Source organism: Myxocyprinus asiaticus, chromosome 16 (genome assembly GCF_019703515.2).
Source record: "Myxocyprinus asiaticus isolate MX2 ecotype Aquarium Trade chromosome 16, UBuf_Myxa_2, whole genome shotgun sequence".
In the NCBI taxonomy this organism is placed as follows: Eukaryota; Metazoa; Chordata; class Actinopteri; order Cypriniformes; family Catostomidae; genus Myxocyprinus; species Myxocyprinus asiaticus.
The window spans coordinates 14054797-14075574 of record NC_059359.1 but is presented as its reverse complement, the minus strand read 5'-3'; the positions used below and the strand labels follow the sequence as shown (position 1 = coordinate 14075574).

Sequence of the window (20778 nt, the reverse complement as noted above, 5' to 3'; positions counted from 1 at the left end):
AACACCCTAGCAACACATTTAAAAACCCTTAGAATATTTTATCAACCACATAGCAATGCCTGGACAACCACCCAAAACACCCTAAAAACACACTAAAAAACACTCTGAACAACTTATCAATCACATAGTAATGCCTGGACGACCACCCACAACACCCTAACAAAACACTAAAAAACACTCAGAGCACCTTATTAACCACATAGCAATGCCTGGACAACCACCCGCAACAACCTAGTAACACACTTAAATACTCAGAAGAACTTATTAACCACATAGCAATGCCTAGACGACAGGGTTGGGAGGGTTACGTTAAAAATGTATTGCACTACTGATTACAAAATAAATGCTGTAAAATGTTATTTGTAACGTATTCTGTTAGATTACTCATGGACAGTAATGTAATCTGAATACTTTGGATTACTTCTTCAGCTCTGGCAGATTTTTTGTTTCACTTGTTTTGACTATAAACAAGTTAATAACAAGTGAAAAACACATCTGCCAGTACAGTAAGACAAAATACACTTACATTAAACATTTATTTTCTGATATTCTGATAAAATATATGTATGATCGAACATGGATTTTCTTGGTTTTTTGGCTGGTAACATGTGCATGTAAAAGAGCTAGAAATCGCATTTTAGCCTAGCATAAAGCTAAATGTTCACATGATAATTTACACAAGGTTAACTATTTCTGCTGCTCAAACTTACTTCAAAAGTCTGCTCGTATGAATGTAACACATTATAAGAAAGCGATTCACCGCTGTTCAAAATCTCCTCGGATCGCATCATTTATACCGATAAATGTTTTCCAACCGAAAAGCCTAAATATTAAATGAAACAATTTACAATAAAATGCATAGTAATCTCTTCAGTAATCAAAATACCTTTTTAATATAACTGTATTCTGATTACCATTGATTAAATTGTAACTGTAGTGGAATACAGTTACTAATATTTTGTATTTTAAATACAATATGTAATCCCGTTACATTTATTCCCTTACACCCAAACCCTGCTGGATGACCACCTTAAACATCCTTGCATTTTGGTAGTGAATTTTGCATAGGGAAGCCACACTCACATTTCATCTGAAAATGTAAAAATGTAGTCTCTTAGTGCACTTCTAACAGTTCCTTAGAGCAGGGGTTTTACGAGTGCTAGGGGGTCCTTAAGAATTTTTTAAGACTTAAAAAGTTGTTTAGTACAACAACAATATTATTTAATTTTGCAAACAACACATTGTATTAATAATAACAAGCTTATTATTTTTCTTACACAGTATAAATGGATCTTTATACATGACAATATACACTGATCAGCCACATTAAAACCACCTGCCTAATATTGTGTAGGTCCCCCTCGTGCCCCAAAACAGCGCCAACCCACACCACAGTTGTACAGAGCGGTTATCTGAGTTACCGTAGACTTTGTCAGTTCAAACCAGTCTGGCCATTCAAAAAACTGGATGTTTTTTGCACCATTCGGAGTAAATTCTAGAGACTGTTGTGTGTGAAAATCCCAGGAGATCAGCAGTTACAGAAATACTCAAACCAGCCCATCTGCCACCAACAATCATGCCACCCTCCAAATTACTGAGATCACATTTTTTCCCCATTCTGATGGTTGATGTGAACATTAACTGAAGCTCCTGACCCGTATCTGCATGATTTTACGCACTGCACTGCTGCCACACGATTGGCTGATTTGATTGTTGCATGGATGATTGTTGGTGCCAGATGGGCAGGTTTGGGTTTTCCGTAACTGCTAATCTCCTGGGATTTTCACACACAACAGTCTCTAGAATTTACTCCCACTGGTGCCAAAAACAAAAAACATCCAGTGAGCGGCAGTTCTGTGGACGGAAATGCCTTGTTGATGAGAGAGGTAAATGGAGAATGGTCAGAATGGTTAGAACTGACAAAGTCTACGGTAACTCAGATAATCACTCTGTTCAATTGTGGTGAGAAGAATAGCATCTCAGAATATAATAGGGAGGGGGTTGTCACAAGGGGATCAACATATTTTGGGTTTTGGCATTAAAAAGTTTGAAAACCCCTACCTTAGAGAACCCACTTCTGTTAAAAGTTGTAATCACACAGTTGTCTGCCCTCTCCTTCCCTGATCTTTTCACAGTTTGTTTGCGAAGGTATTTGCTCAATTTAAAAACGGCTCTATAATCATGCTCAGCACACAGTGGGAGAAAATGAATCACTCCCCCAAAAATAGATGCCAGTCATGACTCCCAGCGTTAAAGCAGCTAGATCACAGTATATCCTCACCTTTAGCTCTCACTAAGGATCAAATATTTAATCCAGCCTCACCATCTATGCTGTCATCTTCCTCAAGATCATGTCTTGGGGAGCGGGTCAGTGCTCAGAACCGTAAACATACACACAGAGTTTTGAGTTTTGTTTTCTTGCCACAGTTGCCTTTGGCTTGCTCACTGGGGGCCTAAAGACAATAATTATTAAGGCATGATTTGCTGTCACTTTATTCATTTAAACCGCATAATGAGGACTTTAAGGCATTTTAGCATTTTCTGTTACAGCATAATTTTCTGTAAAGCTGCTTTGAAACAAACAAATAAAATATAAGTGATGAAAATGACTTGACATGGGCAGTTAGGGCAAGGTGGCAGAGGTGCCTAGGGCTGGGTATCACCAGCTAACTCACGATATGATTCACATCGTTATACATATATCATTATTTAATACATTATGTCACCAAGACAAATACCTTGTATGTGTAAGCATAATTGGCAATAAAGCTCATTCTGATTCTGATTCTGATGCATGCTGATGTCATATTGATAACTGCGTGAGAGTGTGAGAGAGACTCGGCATGTTCGCACGAGAGGGTGAATCTGTAGGATCAGTTTCATTCACTCTCTTGCAGTTCTCTTCACATTTGTCCAGTATGGTGCCTCATAGAAGCAGGTCTGATTGCACCTGAAACTGAGAAATGCTGTTTTCAGACTTTTAGCTTTTTTATTTTTTATAATTTTGTATTACTTATCAGTTAGATATAGTCCAGATAAAGATGAAAATAAATTTGTGACCATTTAGATGAGAAAAACAACATTGTATAAATATAACGACATAAAGTGTAGTAGTAATAATAACAATATAATTTGTATAAATTATTATTTTTAATAAAACTCATTCATAGTGAATACTATGTTGTTTTTAGTCTAATGATTATTTAGTTGTTATGGTCAAAAAGCATATATAAATCAAGAATTAAAAATTGGATATGCAAACATAATCAGATAAATAATCAGTATCGGCCATAAAAACAACAACAACAACAACAACAAAGCAATATTTGTCAACCTGTAATCTTAATGCATTGATTTTTAATTGTATTGCCACAGCCCTAACTGTGACTCAGCACACTGAGTCAGAGTTTGGGTAATAGATTAATTTAAATAATTCAGAGATAGCGTGTGTCTGTGTTTTCCTTTTCAAATATGATTGTGGTATGATTCATGGCCTACATCTAGCTGAGATAATTCTCCAGCATGGAAGACAGTCAGTGAGATCTCCCATACCACTCAACACAAGAGAAAACAGACCATCAGTCAATAGAGATTTTGCTATATCGTGTATATCGCGATATGTAAATATGCATGTGCGCAGCATGCTTATCTGTCAGTGGGCAGGCCTTCGTGTGAGATTGAGACAATTTAAGAAACATTATTTTTTCTGCAGCTGCCAAAGCAAATTCAATGACATCTCGTATTTGGTGATTCATAAGCACTTAATATGTTTCTCATCTGACACACACATTTGTGTTTCACAGCGTGTGCTGTCTCTGGAGAATGCAAGTGTGCGCGAGTTCAGCAGGCTTCCCGATATTGACAGCGGGATCACTCACGCTACTCAATCATTTTTGACTAAGGAAAAACCCTGAAAAAACATCTCCCGGGGACGATTCCCAAACAAGTCAAGAAAATGAAGAGGAGCTTGTTGTTAAAACAGGTGCAACATCTCTGGTGTTGCTTCACAAAAGCCGACACAGAGCAGAAAAATGTAATTGGCAAACTGTATCCGGCAACAATAATAACTCGTAATACAAGCAATTTGTTTTACCTCTTCAAATGAAGCACGCAAATGAATATTATGAAAGCCAAACGATGCGCTCCGCAGGCTGCTAAGAATGTTTCCTCATTTTATAAGTCGCTTTGGATAAAATAATCTGCTAAATGAATAAATGTAATGTAAATGTATTAATTCGGTCATAATGTTTTGTGCAAGACATTTCTTGGGCTATTTGAATGTTTATTTTCACTGGATTTAAAAAAAAAAAAAAATTTTTTACGTGTGCATAATTTTCTTTGTTGCATTGCTTTTGGAAGATTTTGAGTTTCTTGAGGAAAGTTTATAATAATAATAAAATTCAACAACATAGACTGAAATGTGGCATAATGTGAAATTATGTGAAATTATTTATTCGGACTATTGTCAAGTTCCAAATAAAGGGAAAATTATATAAGAAGTATTGTATTTAGAAGTATTTAATTCACTGACTGGATTATACAAAAATAGGCAGTACAGTATGGTTATTTAATATATAAAAAATATTCTATTGATTTTCCAAAATAATCTACTATATTGTGATATTTTAATGGTGAGTCAATGGAGTTGAGATCCATGTGCAGCTTTAATAATAATAAATGTAGTAATACAGACAGACATGTGTTCAATCACCAGCAACAGTAATATCCAAGGTCATCCAGAGAGGTGGTCAACAAACAGGCAAGAGGTCAGGGCAGGCAGCAGACAATCACAGGTTATATCCATGAAATCAAGGCAGTAATAGTAGGCAGGCAGCAATGGGTCAAAACAGGGTAAACAGTCCAGGATCAAACACAGGAAATGCAATAAACTCAGGGAACGCTCAGAAATGTCAGCCAGGGCAAAACAAGACTTTGCAATGACAGAGAGTGAGTGTGAGATTTAAATAGCTGAATAGATTGAAAACAGGTGAACAGGTAATTATTGCCAGGTACAGGGATTATGGGAAATGGAGCCCAGAGTGTTAAAGTCAATCCCCAGGTGATGGAGCCCTCTGGTGGTGAGTAGGAGGAACAACAAAAGCGGGATTCATGACAAATGCGTCATTTGCGGCTCCTGCCACGTGCGGCTCCTGAAGTGAGGAGGCAGGCGACGCCGGGGTCCAAAGAAACCAGGGCAGATCAGGTAGATGACCAGGGAAACAAGGAAACCAGAGCAGATCAGGCAGATGGCCAGGAGACCAAAGGAGCCAGAGCAGACCAGGCGGACGGCCATGAGACCAGGGACACCAGAGCAGGTCAGGTGGACAGCCAGGAGACCAAGGGAGCCAGAGCAGACCAGGCAGATGGCCATGAGACCAGGGATACCAGAGCAGGTCAGGTGGACGGCCAGGAGACCAAGGGAGCCAGAGCAGACCAGGTGGATGGCCATGAGACCAGGGATACCAGAGCAGGTCAGGTGGATGGCCAGGAGTCCCAGAAGACCAGAGCGGATCAGGCGGACGGCCATGAGACCAAGGGGACCAGAGCAGATCAGGCGGTTGACCAGGAGATGCAGGAGGCCATCTCAGGGTAGGGACTGGATCAGAAGGCCTGGTTGACGACCACAGAGCTGAAACAGGGTCAGGAGGCCTGGGTGGTGACCCCAGACTAGAGACTGGAGCCATGGAAGTCTCTGAAGGCAGAGCCATGGTAGGCAGAGCTGTAGGAGGCTCGAGGGGCAAAGCCATGGAAGGCTGAGCTGTGGAAGGCAGAGCCGTAGGAGGCTTGAGGGGCAAAGCCATGGAAGGCAGAGTCGTGGCAGGCTCGGGGGGCAAAGTTGTAGAAGGCAGAGCTGTGGCAGGCTCGAGGGGCGAAGCCGTAGAAGGCGGAACCGTGGCAGGCTCGAGGGGCGAAGCCGTAGAAGGCGGAACTGTGGTAGGCTCAAGTCAAGGATGACTGGGAAATGACCTCAGTGGCTGCAAACATGAGTAGAGTCTCAGGAGTGAACTCTGTGGTCGTGGGCATGGACAGAGACTCGGGAACGACCTCTTTGGTCGTGGGCATGGACAGGGACTAAGGAATGACCTCCATGGTCTTGGGCATGGACAGAGACTCAGAAACGACCTCTCTGGTTGTTGGCATGAACAGAGACTCAGGAACGACTCATATTGTGATATAAGATTTTGGTCATATCGCCCACATCTAGCATACAATAACAGCTGCTTCTCTGAAGTGATCCCTCCGAACACAGTGTCCACCATTCTCTGTGGGATGAAAGGCATGACCAGAGAGTACACTGTTGTAGGGATGTGCAAAACAACAAAATATTTTCATAATCGACTAGTCGGTTAATCTTAAGGAGGCCCATAATTGGGGGGCCTGGGTAGCTCAGCAAATAAAGACGCTGACTACTACACCTGGAGTCGTATGTTCGAATCCAGGGTGTGCTGAGTGAATCTAGTCAGGCTTCCTAAGCAACCAGTTGGCCAGGTTGCTAGGGTGGGTAGAGTCACGTTGGGTTAACATCCTCGTGATCGCTATAATGTGGTTCTCGCGCTCGGTGGGATGCATGGTGAGTTGTGCATGGATGCCATGGAGAATAGTGTGAGCCTCCACATGTGCTATGTCGCCACAGTAACGTGCTCAACAAGCCACATGATAAGATGCGCGGATTGACGGTCTCAGACGCGAAGGCAACTGAGATTCGTCCGCCGCCACCCGGAATGAGGCGAGTCACTATGCCACCACAAGGACCTACAGCGCATTGGGAATTGGGCATGCCAATTAGGGAGAAAAAGGGAGAAAAAAAAAAAGGAGGCCCATAATTGCAAGGGGTTTTCATATTAAATAATACTAAAGCTAAAAATAAATCTAGATAAACTCACTAGTTAATCTCACTTATGCACATGTGTTGTTACATTTATGCAGTATACCAGTTTAAAAATGACAGAATTCTATTGTGTCATATTGTTCTTTTGTATAGGAAAAAAGTATATAATTATAAGGGGTTTTGTGTTGTGTTTTCCTGATCTGTTTGGTTTGGCAAATTTCAGTATGTCAGTGTCTTGCTTATCTGATGCAAAGTACTGATGCATGATGCAGTTGTGAAATATGTGTAGGTAGTATTAGTGACAAGACACTGAGAATATGAATTCACTAGCTACAAGAAACACCAACATTTTCAGATTTACTATTTTCTAAAGAAAAAGTTTCCTAGGAGGCCCAAGTCAAAAGAGTACACCTCCAAGTCTCTATGATATTCTGCTCCCTAGATATGAATTGGGTCCTTCAATGTAAGTCTATGGGAATTTTTCCACTTGTTTTATCATCTGCCAGGCAAAAATTATGTGTCTGATTGCTTAGAAAAGTAATTGTACTCCTCTCCTCAATAAGCCACAGAATTTGAGGTATCATTCTTGTCTGTAGTATGGCGTTTAATACATAGGGTTAAGAACGAATCCCTAACCTTAATGATGCTGTAAGTGATTTTTACTGTTATGGAATTTCCACGAGCTGAGCTGTTGATATGGCCACATCCCCTCTTTCCAAAACCCGTAATCCAAAGATAGCAAATAAGCAACTGCAGCAAAATAGCACCCTCAACTGACAACTGTTATGAACAACATGGCATAAAAATGGCATTAAGCCTCAATAATTTGCTGCAACTACAATACTATGAGAACATGCAAAATTATTGACAGGCTGAAAGCGTCAGAGGCCGCAGCCCGTGGGCACACTTTTGTTTGCTGTTCAAGTGTTGTCACAGAGACCGATGAGATATCTCACCACACTACTTTCATTAATATCTATCAGGGAGTAGGAAAACATGTTGCATATCTTTCCATGAAAAAAAAAATCACTTACTGCACCTTTAAGGATGAGCAAAAATAATAGCGATTCATGTCTTATCAAACACTACTCATAATTAAATGTATGTGAAAAGGTATTTGTGAATGTGAATGTAATGTAGTGTGAATCTGTGTATGACATTAACCAATCAGTTTGCCAAATTCTCCACAAAAATGTTTGCTGGATTTTGTAAGAAATGAATGTAATCTTCTAAAGCTCTTTAGAATATCTGGTTTCACTGGACACCACCCCTTCCTTATTCCATTAATCCTGACCAATCACAGTAAGATTAGCCATACGCTCCTGGCCAGAAAACACAAGCCATCTCAGAGTACAGAGTCTTGAATATTATATTAGCATTTACAGCATAAACTCTCTTGTAAACAACAGGCTGTGACAACAGTTTTTCAGATTTTAGGACACAGAGTCATTTATTCCCTTTGGATTTTTCAACCATTTTCCCTTGTAATCTAAACAAACTGCTCTTGTGTGTCCTCATACATCACACACAAATAATAAACAGATTCATTGATTGGCTGATCAATACATCACCACTCCTCCTACTTGTGATGCCACAGGCTGGTGTGAAACATGTAGCCTCTGATAGTTCCCATGTGACTGAACTGTCTGACCCTGTAGGTGACGGTGGAAGAGGACAGCTTGCTGGCCCATCCGACACGTGACAGAGCTAAGATCCCCCACACTCGCCGTCTGCCCACCCGCGGACACCTCATGGCTGTGGTAAGCAGTCCGTTTGCTCTGAAGGTCACCTCATTAAAAATGAACAACCTGTAGGGGGAAAATATGTTTGATGTATTTGTAACAATACGTAAATGAATAGTTCACCTACAAATTTATATTCAGTCATCATTTTCTCGTTCCAAACCCATATGAGTTTCTTCCATGGAACATAAGATATTTTAAAGAATCTTCAAGATGCTGTTTTCCATACAATGAAAGCACAAAGTCACCAGGGTTTGTAAAGCTCTATAAAGGATATGAAAGAACCATAGTATTCCATAAATGACTGAAAAAAAGAAAACTGCATAGCTGGTCACCAGCATACAAAAACAGCATAGCTTGTCACAAGCATACATTATGTTGTATTTTAAATGCTGGCCCACAAAACGGGATGCTGGTGTGCTGTTGCTTCAACAAGGTTTTATGACTAGCTTAACGAGCAAGATTTAGAAAATTTTAGAAGACTGGAAATATAAAGCACAAGTCGCATTGGCTGTTTTTATGGTGCTTTTGGATTATGACAGCCCTCACAACATGCTTTTGTATGGAAAAAGGAGAATGTTGATTCTTCCATTAAAGAAAAGTCAAGTTTGGAATAACAAAAAGGAGCGAAAATTTAGTGAATTAACATTTTTGAGTGCACTATAGAGCGCAACAGTCTGGTTGGGTAAAAATCCCATTAATTTCTTCCATTGACCAATTTATTAATAACGATAACTTATGAACCTTGTAAAACAGACCTATCGTGAGCCCTACTGAGATTGTTCATCATTGGTATATGCTTCTGATGAAGTCAATCAGTCCACATTATTTCAACTTCATTGTTTAAAAATCGAGTTTAATAGTGAAATTTCTGGTGAACAATTACATTACCCATGATCCAGCTGAGAAAGCTTCACCAATTAGAGAACCGCAACCAACGAAGCATGCAAAACATGCTTGAGAGCAACCAACCACTTCCATGGCACACTTTGAATGACGCAACCGAGTCGGTCACCCTTTACCCTTAAACTACTTATCTATTTGTACATATCATAATATGTTGCAATAAACTTTAAATATATTGTTTCTATACTTATAATCAACAACCTAAAATCAATATTATTCCCACAGTTTTTAATTACATTACGTCATTTGCAATGCTTCATAGGATTGTAGTTCTTCCCTCCTGAAAGACAGTAAGTACTTTTATCTATGTCTTTTTGTCAGATTTTCAGATACTTTTTTGCCTCAAATTTTTTTGTAATGTTTTGATTTACCTCGGAGCTAGTTGGTTGGCTTACAACTCTTTTAAGAAGGATTTTATGAAAAGCCTATGGAAAAACTGAATGGGGAAAAATACTTCCGGAACCCAGGCGGCTGAAAAAGTGGGCGGGCACTGTTGCTCTCTGTTCCATTAAATGTCATTTAAGATGTTTCCATTTGGTGTTTATTCAAATGTCAGCACTTTTCACATGCAGCTTAATTCTTGTGTTTAATATGCAGAACTGTGTTTATGTTGTGTCAAAAAATGTCTTTACCATTTTTAGGCTTCTACCACAAACTCGGATGGCATGCTTACACTTGACCTCATTCAGGAAGAAGATGTCCACACACCAGAAGGACAGGACACTTGTGAGGACAGCCTTGACAATGCTACAACTCAAAAGACCCCAGATTCTCAGCGCTCCAGCAAAGACACTTCAAACTTCTCAACCTGTAATGAGACCCCAGGAAAATCCTTGAGTCTGCCCCGTAAGAGCGAAAGCACCTGGGACTGGTCTGAGAGCCAGTCCTGGACGCCACAACTCCGCAAAAAAGCACCCACATCCGAAAAGAACCGCTGCGCATCCATGGACGAGATCCTAGCGCACTCTGAGACGAGGGCCATCCCTCACTGCTCAACCTCAGCCCCCGTACAGCCCATCAGCCAACTGCAGGAACTGATAACCCAGAAGTTAGAGAGAACTCAAGAGCTACTGACGGAAGTGCGGGTGCAGGGCAAGGGGAAGGCATCCCCAACTGGGAAGAGCTCCAGTTCAGAGGGGCAGCGGAAGGAGGCGGAGAGGCTTCTGGAGGAGGCGGCATCCACATGGGGTCAAGCACGTGACGTGCTGGAAGAAGTGAAGGAACTTAGAGGTCTCTACAAGCAGCTTGACTCCGCCTCCTCCGCCACAGTCAGTCTGTCACAGAGTGGAAAATTAAAGAGCCCACAACAAGAGAACCATATGAAAATTATGATGTGAAGATATGGACTATCTAAATAGGAATGCACACAGAATGACTTCAAAGTCTGCCATGTTTTTCGTCAACTGCAATGAATCAAAGCGTCTTAGAGGGTGTCTTTTTTTTAAAGGACTCTCCCTGGTTATGGCTTAAATATTGCTGGATTCAACGGTAGTGAATTACATGAGCTATTCATTTATGTACAGTATGTTTGTTTGTATTAATTTTTAAAGAGCAAATCTAGTTTCTTCCACTCCCTAATATCAGCTTCAGTTGAGTAGAAATAACACAAGCTGTTGCGCATTGCCCTGCGGGATCAGTTTTCACAGTGATGGTAACAGGGACAGCAACAGTGTGGGTGGCAAAGGGGTGGCAAGAGTTGAGTAAGGTGTGGCATCCAGTAAGTTCGCCTGATAACGGGGTGGGGGCGGGGGGGGGGGCATGTTATGGACCATGCGTGTTAAGCCGTTGCGCACCATCTCCTGGGTCCGAGTTGGGGTGGCAAGTGGGGTAGCAAAGCTCATTTTTAGGGTGGCACCCCATGCCACTTTTCTGGCCCCGCCCCTGCTTCAGGGTAAAACAGTGTGAGAAACACCAGACGATGGTGATACTGATACTGTCATCACTAGCCTATCACAATGTGAATGTTTTCTTGTCTCATAAAACACTGGAGGAGTTCTCAAAATAGTCTACGAAACCCAAGTGTATTTTACTCTGTGGGTTATTTCTTATGTAATAATAATTTCCCAGCACACTTGCTCTGCTGTCCAAACCATGCTCAAAACAACCAAGTCCATCAGATGCAACCAGGGTGCAGCCAAAGGCGATCGGCGAGGACATGTTGTTTGAACGACTAAAACTCGCTGACTGTGGAGAATGTGCTGTCCAACAGTACTTTGCTTCCATCAGATAGGCTCTAACTCTGAAAAAAGCCATGTGTACTTGTATGAACATGAATACAGATGATGTCTGGTGCCAGTGTTGCTGCGAAAAGTGAGACACAGCTGCCATTAAAGATGAGACTCCATGCAGTAAAGTGGCTAGAAGCATCTAGTTGCAAGGAAAACATTAATAATAATAATATTAATAATTACACATTTGCACTATGGAGAATGCTGTAAAACGAGAGGGACACTGGCAAGCTATCTTTTACAAACCTAAGGGGCAAATCAGACAATCTACTGTAGGTAGGGAAATCTTTACACCTAAGTGGTATTTCCTAAAATGCCGGAATCTTTCTAAATGAAAAGCTGCCTTAGTGTACTTCCTAAAGGGCACATGCAAACTGCATTTAAGACTCTCAAAGACTTTGCTTGTGATTTTAAACTTCAAACATTTCACCTACAAGTTGCCTGCACCTCATGAAATGTTGGCAGAGAAGTTTAAGCAGGACTTTTATTTTGCTTTGCAGGTTTTTTGTCTTTCAGGAACTATGCAAGATTGCATGGATGAATCTCACAAAATCTGTCAAGAACATGTCTGGGTCACATTTCACATCAAACCTGAAAGAAATTAGGAATTGTATTTTGATTCATTTTCTTGACAGAGAAAATGAAGCCTTTTTTATGAGTGTAAACTGTAATGCAAAAAAAGAGACATTATTTCAGTTGTAAAATGTTTGTCATGATAGTTGTACTGCCTTTATGATCATTTACATTAAAAATCATTGAATTCCAGTTTTTTACTATAATACAGTGAAAAAGTACTGTATTGCAGTAATGAGAATCTTATGAGAATAAAAAATGGAAAAACATTTAAAAAATTTAAACATCCTTTGCTTACACATTATGGTAATGAGAATGGGGGTGGGGGTTGGGGGGCATAATTGTCATGAATGTCACAGTGCAAAACATCTCAATGGTCCTAAAAGAGGCTTCATTTTCTGGTAACACTTTACAGTAAGGTTCCATTTGTTTACATTGGTTAAAGCACTATGAGCTAACATGAACTAACAATGAACTATTGTGTTTTTATGAACTAACATTAAATAAGATTAATAAATGCTGTCAAAAATACATGTATATTGTTCATTGTTTGTTGATATCTAATGCATTAATGAATGGAATCTTATTGTAAAGTGTTACCCATGTTCTTTATGCAAAATATAATTTCTTATGTTTTTATTTTGATTTTGGGGTGAAATGTGACCAGGACACATACTTTTTTTTTTTTTTGTGAGATTCACCTTTATATAAACTTGAAATAATCCACAGGTATCAGGACGTACTGGCAGTGTGTAGTATGGTATTGAGTTAAACGACCAAAGGGTATGTCTTGCCAGTATACCACACCTTGTTTTACAGTTAGTAGCTTAATAATGTGTTTGCACAATTCTATGGGTACAGGTCAGCCTGTTCTGTCATGAAGACTTGATTATAAACAGTGTTATATTTTTTGTACATTTTGTTGTAAAGTGCTTTTATTTTTTCTCTTTTTTTTTTTTTATTTTTTTTTTTGTAGAAAAAGACTTCGAGGAGAGCTTTTGCTTTTAAAATGTTTGATTTAGAAACCACTTCCCTGGAAACAACCTCAACTTAACTCAACCAGACATTCCTCACTTCTGAAATCATGAAAAGTCTGTATATTTCATTTCTGCTTCAAAAGGTAGTAACAAAGCACAAATCCTGTGGCAGTCTTTAGCTTTTTTTAAAGAACATTATATGATAATGATTTTATTTACCCACAATGGTGCCACTAGAGGCACAGAAATTACACTCTTAACATTTAAAGGGCTAGTTCACTTGGCAATTAAATTTCCATTGCTACTTACACTCATGTCGTTCCAAATAGGTTCAGAACGACATCAGGCTGAGTAAATTATGACATAATTTAAATTTTTGGGTGAACTATCCCTATAAGTTCCATTCTTTAATATTATCGCCACACAGATGCCAAAGGTTTTCTGTTTCTCATACACTCTAATCTCTAAAAGAGCAATGCTGTGTGCTCTTTTCAGGCTTAATCAGATGAATTGGTTTGTCTGGTCAGCTGGCTGTGTTATGATTTGATATTTTGGCAGTGCCAGCGGAAGGTGAATCTAATTACCTGACCATCTGTCAGGTAGTGGCTTTCATCATTCACACTGGTTGTGACCAGCACGGGTCATATTAGATTACATCAAAACCAATCCTGACAGCAATCTCTCCAATCCCATGACCTACAGTATAGGTCCCATAATGCAGGACAACAGAAACCAAGCCAAATTACTCATGTAATGTATGACTATCAAAGTGATAGTCATACATTAGTCATTTATGACACGTTTACTCTTGTTTCTGTTAACATCAGAAACCATATGACTGCTTAGGGCGGATGATTCCTTCATGCTTTTTTGAACTATTTATGTATGCCATAAAATTGTTCACCTGTTGTTGCTGTTTTTCTGAACTTCTGCAGACCTTTGATAAAATGTGAGTGTGAATGAAGAGAAAATCTTTTATTTGATTGTTTGCTCTGCTGTATCATTGTGGTCAGACTAGTAGTTTTGCATAGTGATGTATTTTTATCGGTGGCTGTGCGTGTCAATATACTGCCACTGAAATAAAGCAGACTTATGCCATCTAAAAGGAACCATCAGTTGATCAAAAAATCGAAACAATTTTACATGACAGAGTCAGGCCAATTCAAGGTTGGTTTATTTCAGAGCAATGCACATTAAAGCAGAAAAACCTGAATGTTGTTTGGTGAAAATGTCATTATCCTCACAAACACACAATCACTCAGATGGAAAGTTAGTTCTGGCTGCTGTAAACTACGATACTCTTAATTTTCATTTGTGGTTTCGATAATCACAATTAAATGGACAATTGTAAATGTACCATAAACTGTCATTTATTTTTTCAGATTTCTAAAACTAATTGTAAATAAAGGTCAGATTGCAGCGAGGAGAGCAGGGTCCTGAGTAAAGATATGAAAGTGGGTGTTTGTAAGCTCAGGACTGACTCATCTCTGATGTACTTGAGACACAACCACTTGTGCAATTAAAGTGAAACAAATTTTACAGTATGTCCCTGAATCCTGAGTGTTAATATCCTAACTGCAATAGTGACAGTTCTGGAACAAGTTAATACAAGTAGTGGTCGAACCATATGAGTTTTTCAGTGGCGATACCGATGACAAAATCTAGACAACAGGGTGGCCGATGGCAGATATTTTATATATATATATGCACGTATATACACATGATTATGACTGCCTGCCTAATATGCTGTTGGTCCTCCGTGTGCTGCCAAAACAGCACCAACCCCTGAAGGTGTCCTGTGGTATCTGGCACTAAGACATTAGCAGCAGATCCTTCAAGTCCTGTAAGCTGCAAGGTTGAGCTGCCGTGGATCAGACTTGTTGGTCCAGCACGTCCCACAGATGCTCAATTGAATTGGAGGCCAGGGCAACACCTTGAACTCTTCATCATGTTCCTCAAGTCATTCCGGAACAATGCGTGCAGTGTGCATTATCCTGCTTAAAGAGGCCACTACCATCAGGGAATACCATTGCCATGAAGGGGTGTACCTGGTCTGCAACGATGTTAAGATAGGTGGCACCTGTCAAATTGACATCCACATGAATGGCCGAAACAATGGTTTCCCAGCAGAACATTGTCCAGAGCATCACACTCCCTCCACCGGCTTATCGTCTTCCCACAGTGCAACCTGGTGCCCCAGGTAAACGATGCAAATGTCCACGACTGTCCACGTGATATAAAAGAAAACAGGATTTATTGGAGCAGGTGACCTTCTTCCACTGCTCCGTGGTCTAGTTCCGACGCTTGCGTGCCCATTGTAGGTGCTTTCGACAATGGGCAGGGGTCATCATGGGCACTCTGACCGGTCTGTGGCTGCGCAGCCCCATACACAACAGGGTGCGTTGCACTGTGTATTGTGGCACATTACTTCCGTAACCATCATTACAATTTTCTGTGACTTATGCCACAGTAGATCTTCGGTTCAGAGCAGATGGGATAGCCTTCGTTGCCCTTGGACATCGATGAGCCTTGGGCCCCCAACACCCTGTTGCCAGTTTGTGGTTTGTCCCTCCTTGGACCACTGTCGGTAGGTACTCACCATTGCTGACCGGGAGCACCCCACAAGCCTTGCTGTTTCAGAGATGTTATGGCCAGATGACTGGGTTAGAGCATTTCTGAAATGGCAAGGCTTGTGGGGTGCTCCTGGTCAGCAGTGGTGAGTACTTATAGCCCTGGTCAAAGAGCCTTGCTCAGGTCTTTATTCCTTCCCATTTCTCCTGCATTTAACACTACAAGACTATGAGAACTGATTGTTCGCTTACCATCTAATCTAGCCAAACCTTGAAATGTGGCCTTTTTAGAAGATTATCAACATTATTATTAACAGTGGTCTTAATATTTTGGCTTATCAGGGTATATATATATATACATAATAGGCTACAATACTACACAGTACAATGATGGCAAATGGGACACAGAAAAATTGTGCAAATAAAAGCTTATTTTATGCAACATTTACTCAAAATTCACAAAAAATATTTGAAAACAAACTGAGCATTGTCAATTGGCAGTGTCATCAGTAGATTTTTGAAGTGATGGGAAATTGGATGGGAGACTACTGTTAAACAGTAAATGGGCACAGTTATCGACCAATGCGATAATAATTTTAAAAAATGACCAAATATCAGATATATTTGTCTACTACTACAAGCATGTGATAAATTCCTTCCACATGCACGTTTCAATCTCTAAACAGTTCTCCAATTCCCTTTAGATGTATTTTTCTTATATCCAAGAATTGTCCTTATATTCTTTATGAACCAAATTACATTAATACTAGTTTGAAATGGAATTATTTAAAAGTTACAAGAATGCCTAATTGCTTTAAAAAATTATTACTTTAAGTTTTTTTTTTTTTTTTTAAACATTGTTAAATAAGTGCCATCCTTCTGCTAGAAGAAATAGTCCTGACATGTAAACTTTGATTAATAGTTGGTCTTAATGGGTGCTGCCCAGTGATAGACATGGTAGCAATGTACAAAGGTGTTCCACGCCATATCTGTTACTATATTGTATTTTAGCTCGGCTGAAATGTCATGTTGACCAATCGGCAACCAGGACCAGAACTATCCATTTTATAGTATTCAATAAAGTCCACAGTTTATATGTAGTTTATTTAGTGACATTGAAAAAGGAAAGCAACAAGACAAACACTGTTGGTGCATATACACAATAGTAAAGGAGCTGAAAGCACTCATAGAAACCCAGCAAGTGCTGCGTGTGCTAAACCGCATGTGGCCTGAAACATAAGCAGATTGGTAGACAGGTGACAGCAGAAGCCACTGATTGGCTATGAGCCAAGTAGGTTGTGTTGCCATGGCAGTATGGAAACGTTTCACCTAGTTAAGACTGTGTCAAGAGGTGTCAATGCATTCTTCACACCAAACCTAAATGCGAAGGCTTCCTAATCACTCATTGCCTAAGTTTGTCGCTATACTGTAGGTTGTACCCAAACTACTATAAAGACAGATTCTCCATGTCAACTGGTTCTACCATTCTGGTTCTGATGTCAGAGCTTTGTGCCACTGTGAGAGGTTTAAAGAATGAAGTTCTATGTTAAAAAAAACTCTAGTTTCAAACTTTGCATGCTACTTGGAATATCAGTGAGGAGAGCAGTTTTTTGAACAATATAACAGTAATGCAAAGCAGCAACTGCAGAAGATTGCAAGAGAAACTGCCTTGTTGCCATTCCATGTCCCAAAAAGGCACCTGCATAAAAACATACTCAACTACACAATTTTACTGTGATGTTACAGCCACGGGTGTAAAGCAATTGAGTAAAAATACTTAAGTATTATACTTAAGTATTCTTTTTTGGGATTTGTTCTTTACTCGAGTGAAATTTAAATGGAATACTTGTATGTTTACTTAATTATATTTACAATAGCAATTTTATTTAAACTTGAAAAGTACTCACTACATTTTTGCAGATCGTTTTCTTTTGTCTTACGGGACTGAAGCCCCCCTTTTACTGCATCCAACAAGCGACAGATGACAGATCAGAGGTCAGTCTTTTCAAATGTGTGTGTCACACTATGGGGAGTTCCGACCATCTGCAGAGGCGGAATTTCGGATCTGATTTGAGCTTCGGATACGTTGAAATATATTCATATTCAAAATACATACATGCCAAATGTATTCATTCAAAACTATGAGCACGAAGTGAGAAACACTGACGGTTTTTGTCCTAAACATTATTCTAAACGTCTGCTACTTCTACAGATTGGATAGTTATGAAGTCAAAATTGATCGTTCACATTGCAAATATATACTGTATATAAAAACAAAAGGCTTTTGTAATTAAATGTGTACATGTCATTTATTTCTACACTTGCCTTTATATTTAAACCATATCTATGAATTTCTACTCATAGGATAGAAAAAATAATAGGATCTGAGTACATTTTATTTATTAATTTTATTGAATGAATTTATCCATCTGCTCACCATCAGAAAACAATTCACAAAACAAACAACATTACTAACTTTTTCAAACCTTTTTTATGTTAATGATTTTTTTTTTTTTTTTTTTTTTGATTCTGGATTTTTTTTTTATCTTTCTCTATGTCTTAAGGGGCTTGGTGCTCCATCTTCTCAATTCATGAGTGCCTTCACCCATGCAACAAACATTGCATGACTGTGGCAACGTCTTTGCAAAATAAAACGATGTGGTTCATTACATGTCTCAGTGCAGTTCTGAATTGAAATGTCCAGTGTGTGGCACTTAAAGTGAGTGAAATGTTCTCCTGAACAGATCAGATTTTTAAGGTTAATGTTCTATCTGTCATGATCCACTGTTGTGTTGCCTTATGTTTATCCTCTGTCTTCTGTTTTCCCCAGACTACACTTCCCAACATGCATTGCCCTCATCTCTGTCAGCTGTTCCCGATTGTTCTCACCTTTGTTCCATTCCCTCATTAATCCTTGTGTATATAATGCCCTGATGTCTGTTCAGTCTTTGTCAGTTGTTGTGTTTTCTCCAGTTTATGTACTGTTTGCTATCTTGGATCACATTTGTTTTTTTTTGTTTTTTGTTTTTTCCCAGTTCCTAGTCTTGCCTTGTTTCCAGAGTTTACCCTGTTTTGTAATTTGATTTATTTTCTATTAAATTTTAAGCAGCATCTAGATCCTGCTCTCGTGACTTCTTTCAAACGTTACAGAACAACTGACCAAATGGATCTAGCGGCTTTGTTTCTTCAATTGAGCCAGACGGATTTACCCATAAGGGAATACTCCCTTCGTTTCAGCGCCATTGCCAGCTTTACAGGATTTGCAGACTCCCACTTTAATTCGATTTACGGGATTGGACTATTAGCTCACCGGTGGAGGGAATTGCCGGAGACGGGAGACTACACATGGGAGGAATACGTTAAGTATTTGTTAACGCTAGAAACTCTGGCTTCAGAGGATCCTCCTGTCCCTACCCCGATCCTGGCTTCCAAGCCTTCCACACCTGAGTCGGCTCCACGCCTTGTCACAGCCACGCCTGAGTCGGCTCCATGCCTTGTCACAGCCACGCCTGAGTTGGCTCCATGCCTTGTCACAGCCATGCCTGAGTCGGCTCCACGCCTTGTCACAGCCACGCCTGAGTCTGCTCCACGCCATACCACAGCCAAATCTCAGTCTGCTCCACGCCAGGTCACAGCCACGCCTGAGTTGGCGCCATGCCACATCCACGCCTGAGTTGGCCCCACGCCATGCCACATCCACGCCTGAGTCGGCTCCACGCCATGCCACATCCACGCCTGAGTCGGCTCCACGCCATGCCACATCCACGCCTGAGTCAGCTCCACGCCATGCCACATCCATGCCTGAGTCGGCTCCACGCCATGCCACAGCCACGCCTGAGATGGCTCCATGCCATACCACAGCCAAATCTCAGTCTGCTCCAAGCCAGGTCACAGCCACGCCTGAGTCTGCAACATGCCATGTCATAGCCAAGCCTCCCTCGGCTCCTTGCTCCAAGCCTCCCTCGGTTCCTTGCTCCAAGCCTCCCATGGCCCTGTCTCCAAGCCTTCCACGGCCCCTGTCTCCAAGTTGAATGATCACCCACTGATGTCGGTGCGTAGGGCCATGAAGACCCTTCCTCACAAATTATCAGTGCCCACGCTTGCCACAGCCAACGAGTCAACGCCCACGCTTGCCATGGCCAACGAGCCAACGCCCACGCCTGTCACGGCCAACGAGCTGGAAGTCTCGTCCGTCCCAGAGCCTGTGTTGCCAGCCTCATCCGTCCCAGAGCCAGCATTGGCGTTCCTGAGTCTCGCTCCTCGAGCCTGCCACGGCTCCACCTTCCACGGCTTTGCCCCTCGAGCCTGCCACAGCTCCGCCTACCATGGCTTCGCACCTCGAGCCTCCTACGGCTCCACCTTCCACGGCTCTGCCCTCAGAGTCTTCCACGGCTCCAGTCTCTAGTCTGTGGCTGCCTCCCAGGCCTGCTGGCCCTGTTTCAGCCCTGTGGCCACCAACTAGGCATCCTGATCCAGTCCCTACCCTGAGGTGGTCTCCTGTGTCTCCTGGCCGTCGGCCTGATCTGCTCTGGTCTCCTTAGTCTCATGGCCGTCCGCCTGATCTGCCCTGGTCTCCTTGGTCTCATGGCCATCTGCCTGATCTGCCCTGGTCTACTTGGTCTCCTGGCCGTCCGCCTGATCTGCCCTGGTCTACTTGGTCTCCTGGCCGTCTGCCTGATCTGCTCTGGCCTCTTTGGTCTCTGGCTCCATCTTGGCCCTGCCTCCCTTACCATCCTTCCTTGGGCATCAGGAGCCACCCATTGGGGGGGGGGGGGTCTGTCATGATCCTCTGTTGTGTTGCCTTGTGTTTATCCTCTGTCTTCTGTTTTCCCTGGACTACACTTCCTAACATACACTGCCCTCATCTCACGATTGTTCTCACCTGTGTTCCATTTCCCTCATTAATCCTTGTGTATATAATGCCCTGATGTTGGTTCAGTCTTTGTCAGTTGT

At 41.2% G+C, this 20778-nt stretch overlaps 2 protein-coding genes across 2 annotated transcripts in view; both read left to right on the top strand.

Annotated features, from left to right (window-relative positions):
* LOC127454148 (pleckstrin homology domain-containing family O member 1-like) overlaps positions 1–14799 on the top strand; it is a 32330-nt gene extending 17531 nt beyond the window's left edge. The window contains exons 5-6 of the mRNA XM_051721137.1: positions 8488–8589; positions 10119–14799. Of these exons, the coding sequence (XP_051577097.1) occupies positions 8488–8589; positions 10119–10814 (798 nt within the window). The 3' untranslated portion in view covers positions 10815–14799. The remainder of the gene's footprint in view (positions 1–8487; positions 8590–10118) is intronic.
* A 3992-nt stretch (positions 14800–18791) lies between these two features.
* Positions 18792–20578, top strand: LOC127454113 (uncharacterized). Its single transcript, XM_051721083.1, has 2 exons — positions 18792–19453; positions 19713–20578. Exons 1-2 carry the CDS (start codon positions 18989–18991, stop codon positions 19854–19856), a joined length of 609 nt encoding a protein of 202 aa, XP_051577043.1. The 5' UTR covers positions 18792–18988; the 3' UTR covers positions 19857–20578.
* The last annotated feature ends 200 nt before the right edge of the window (positions 20579–20778 follow it).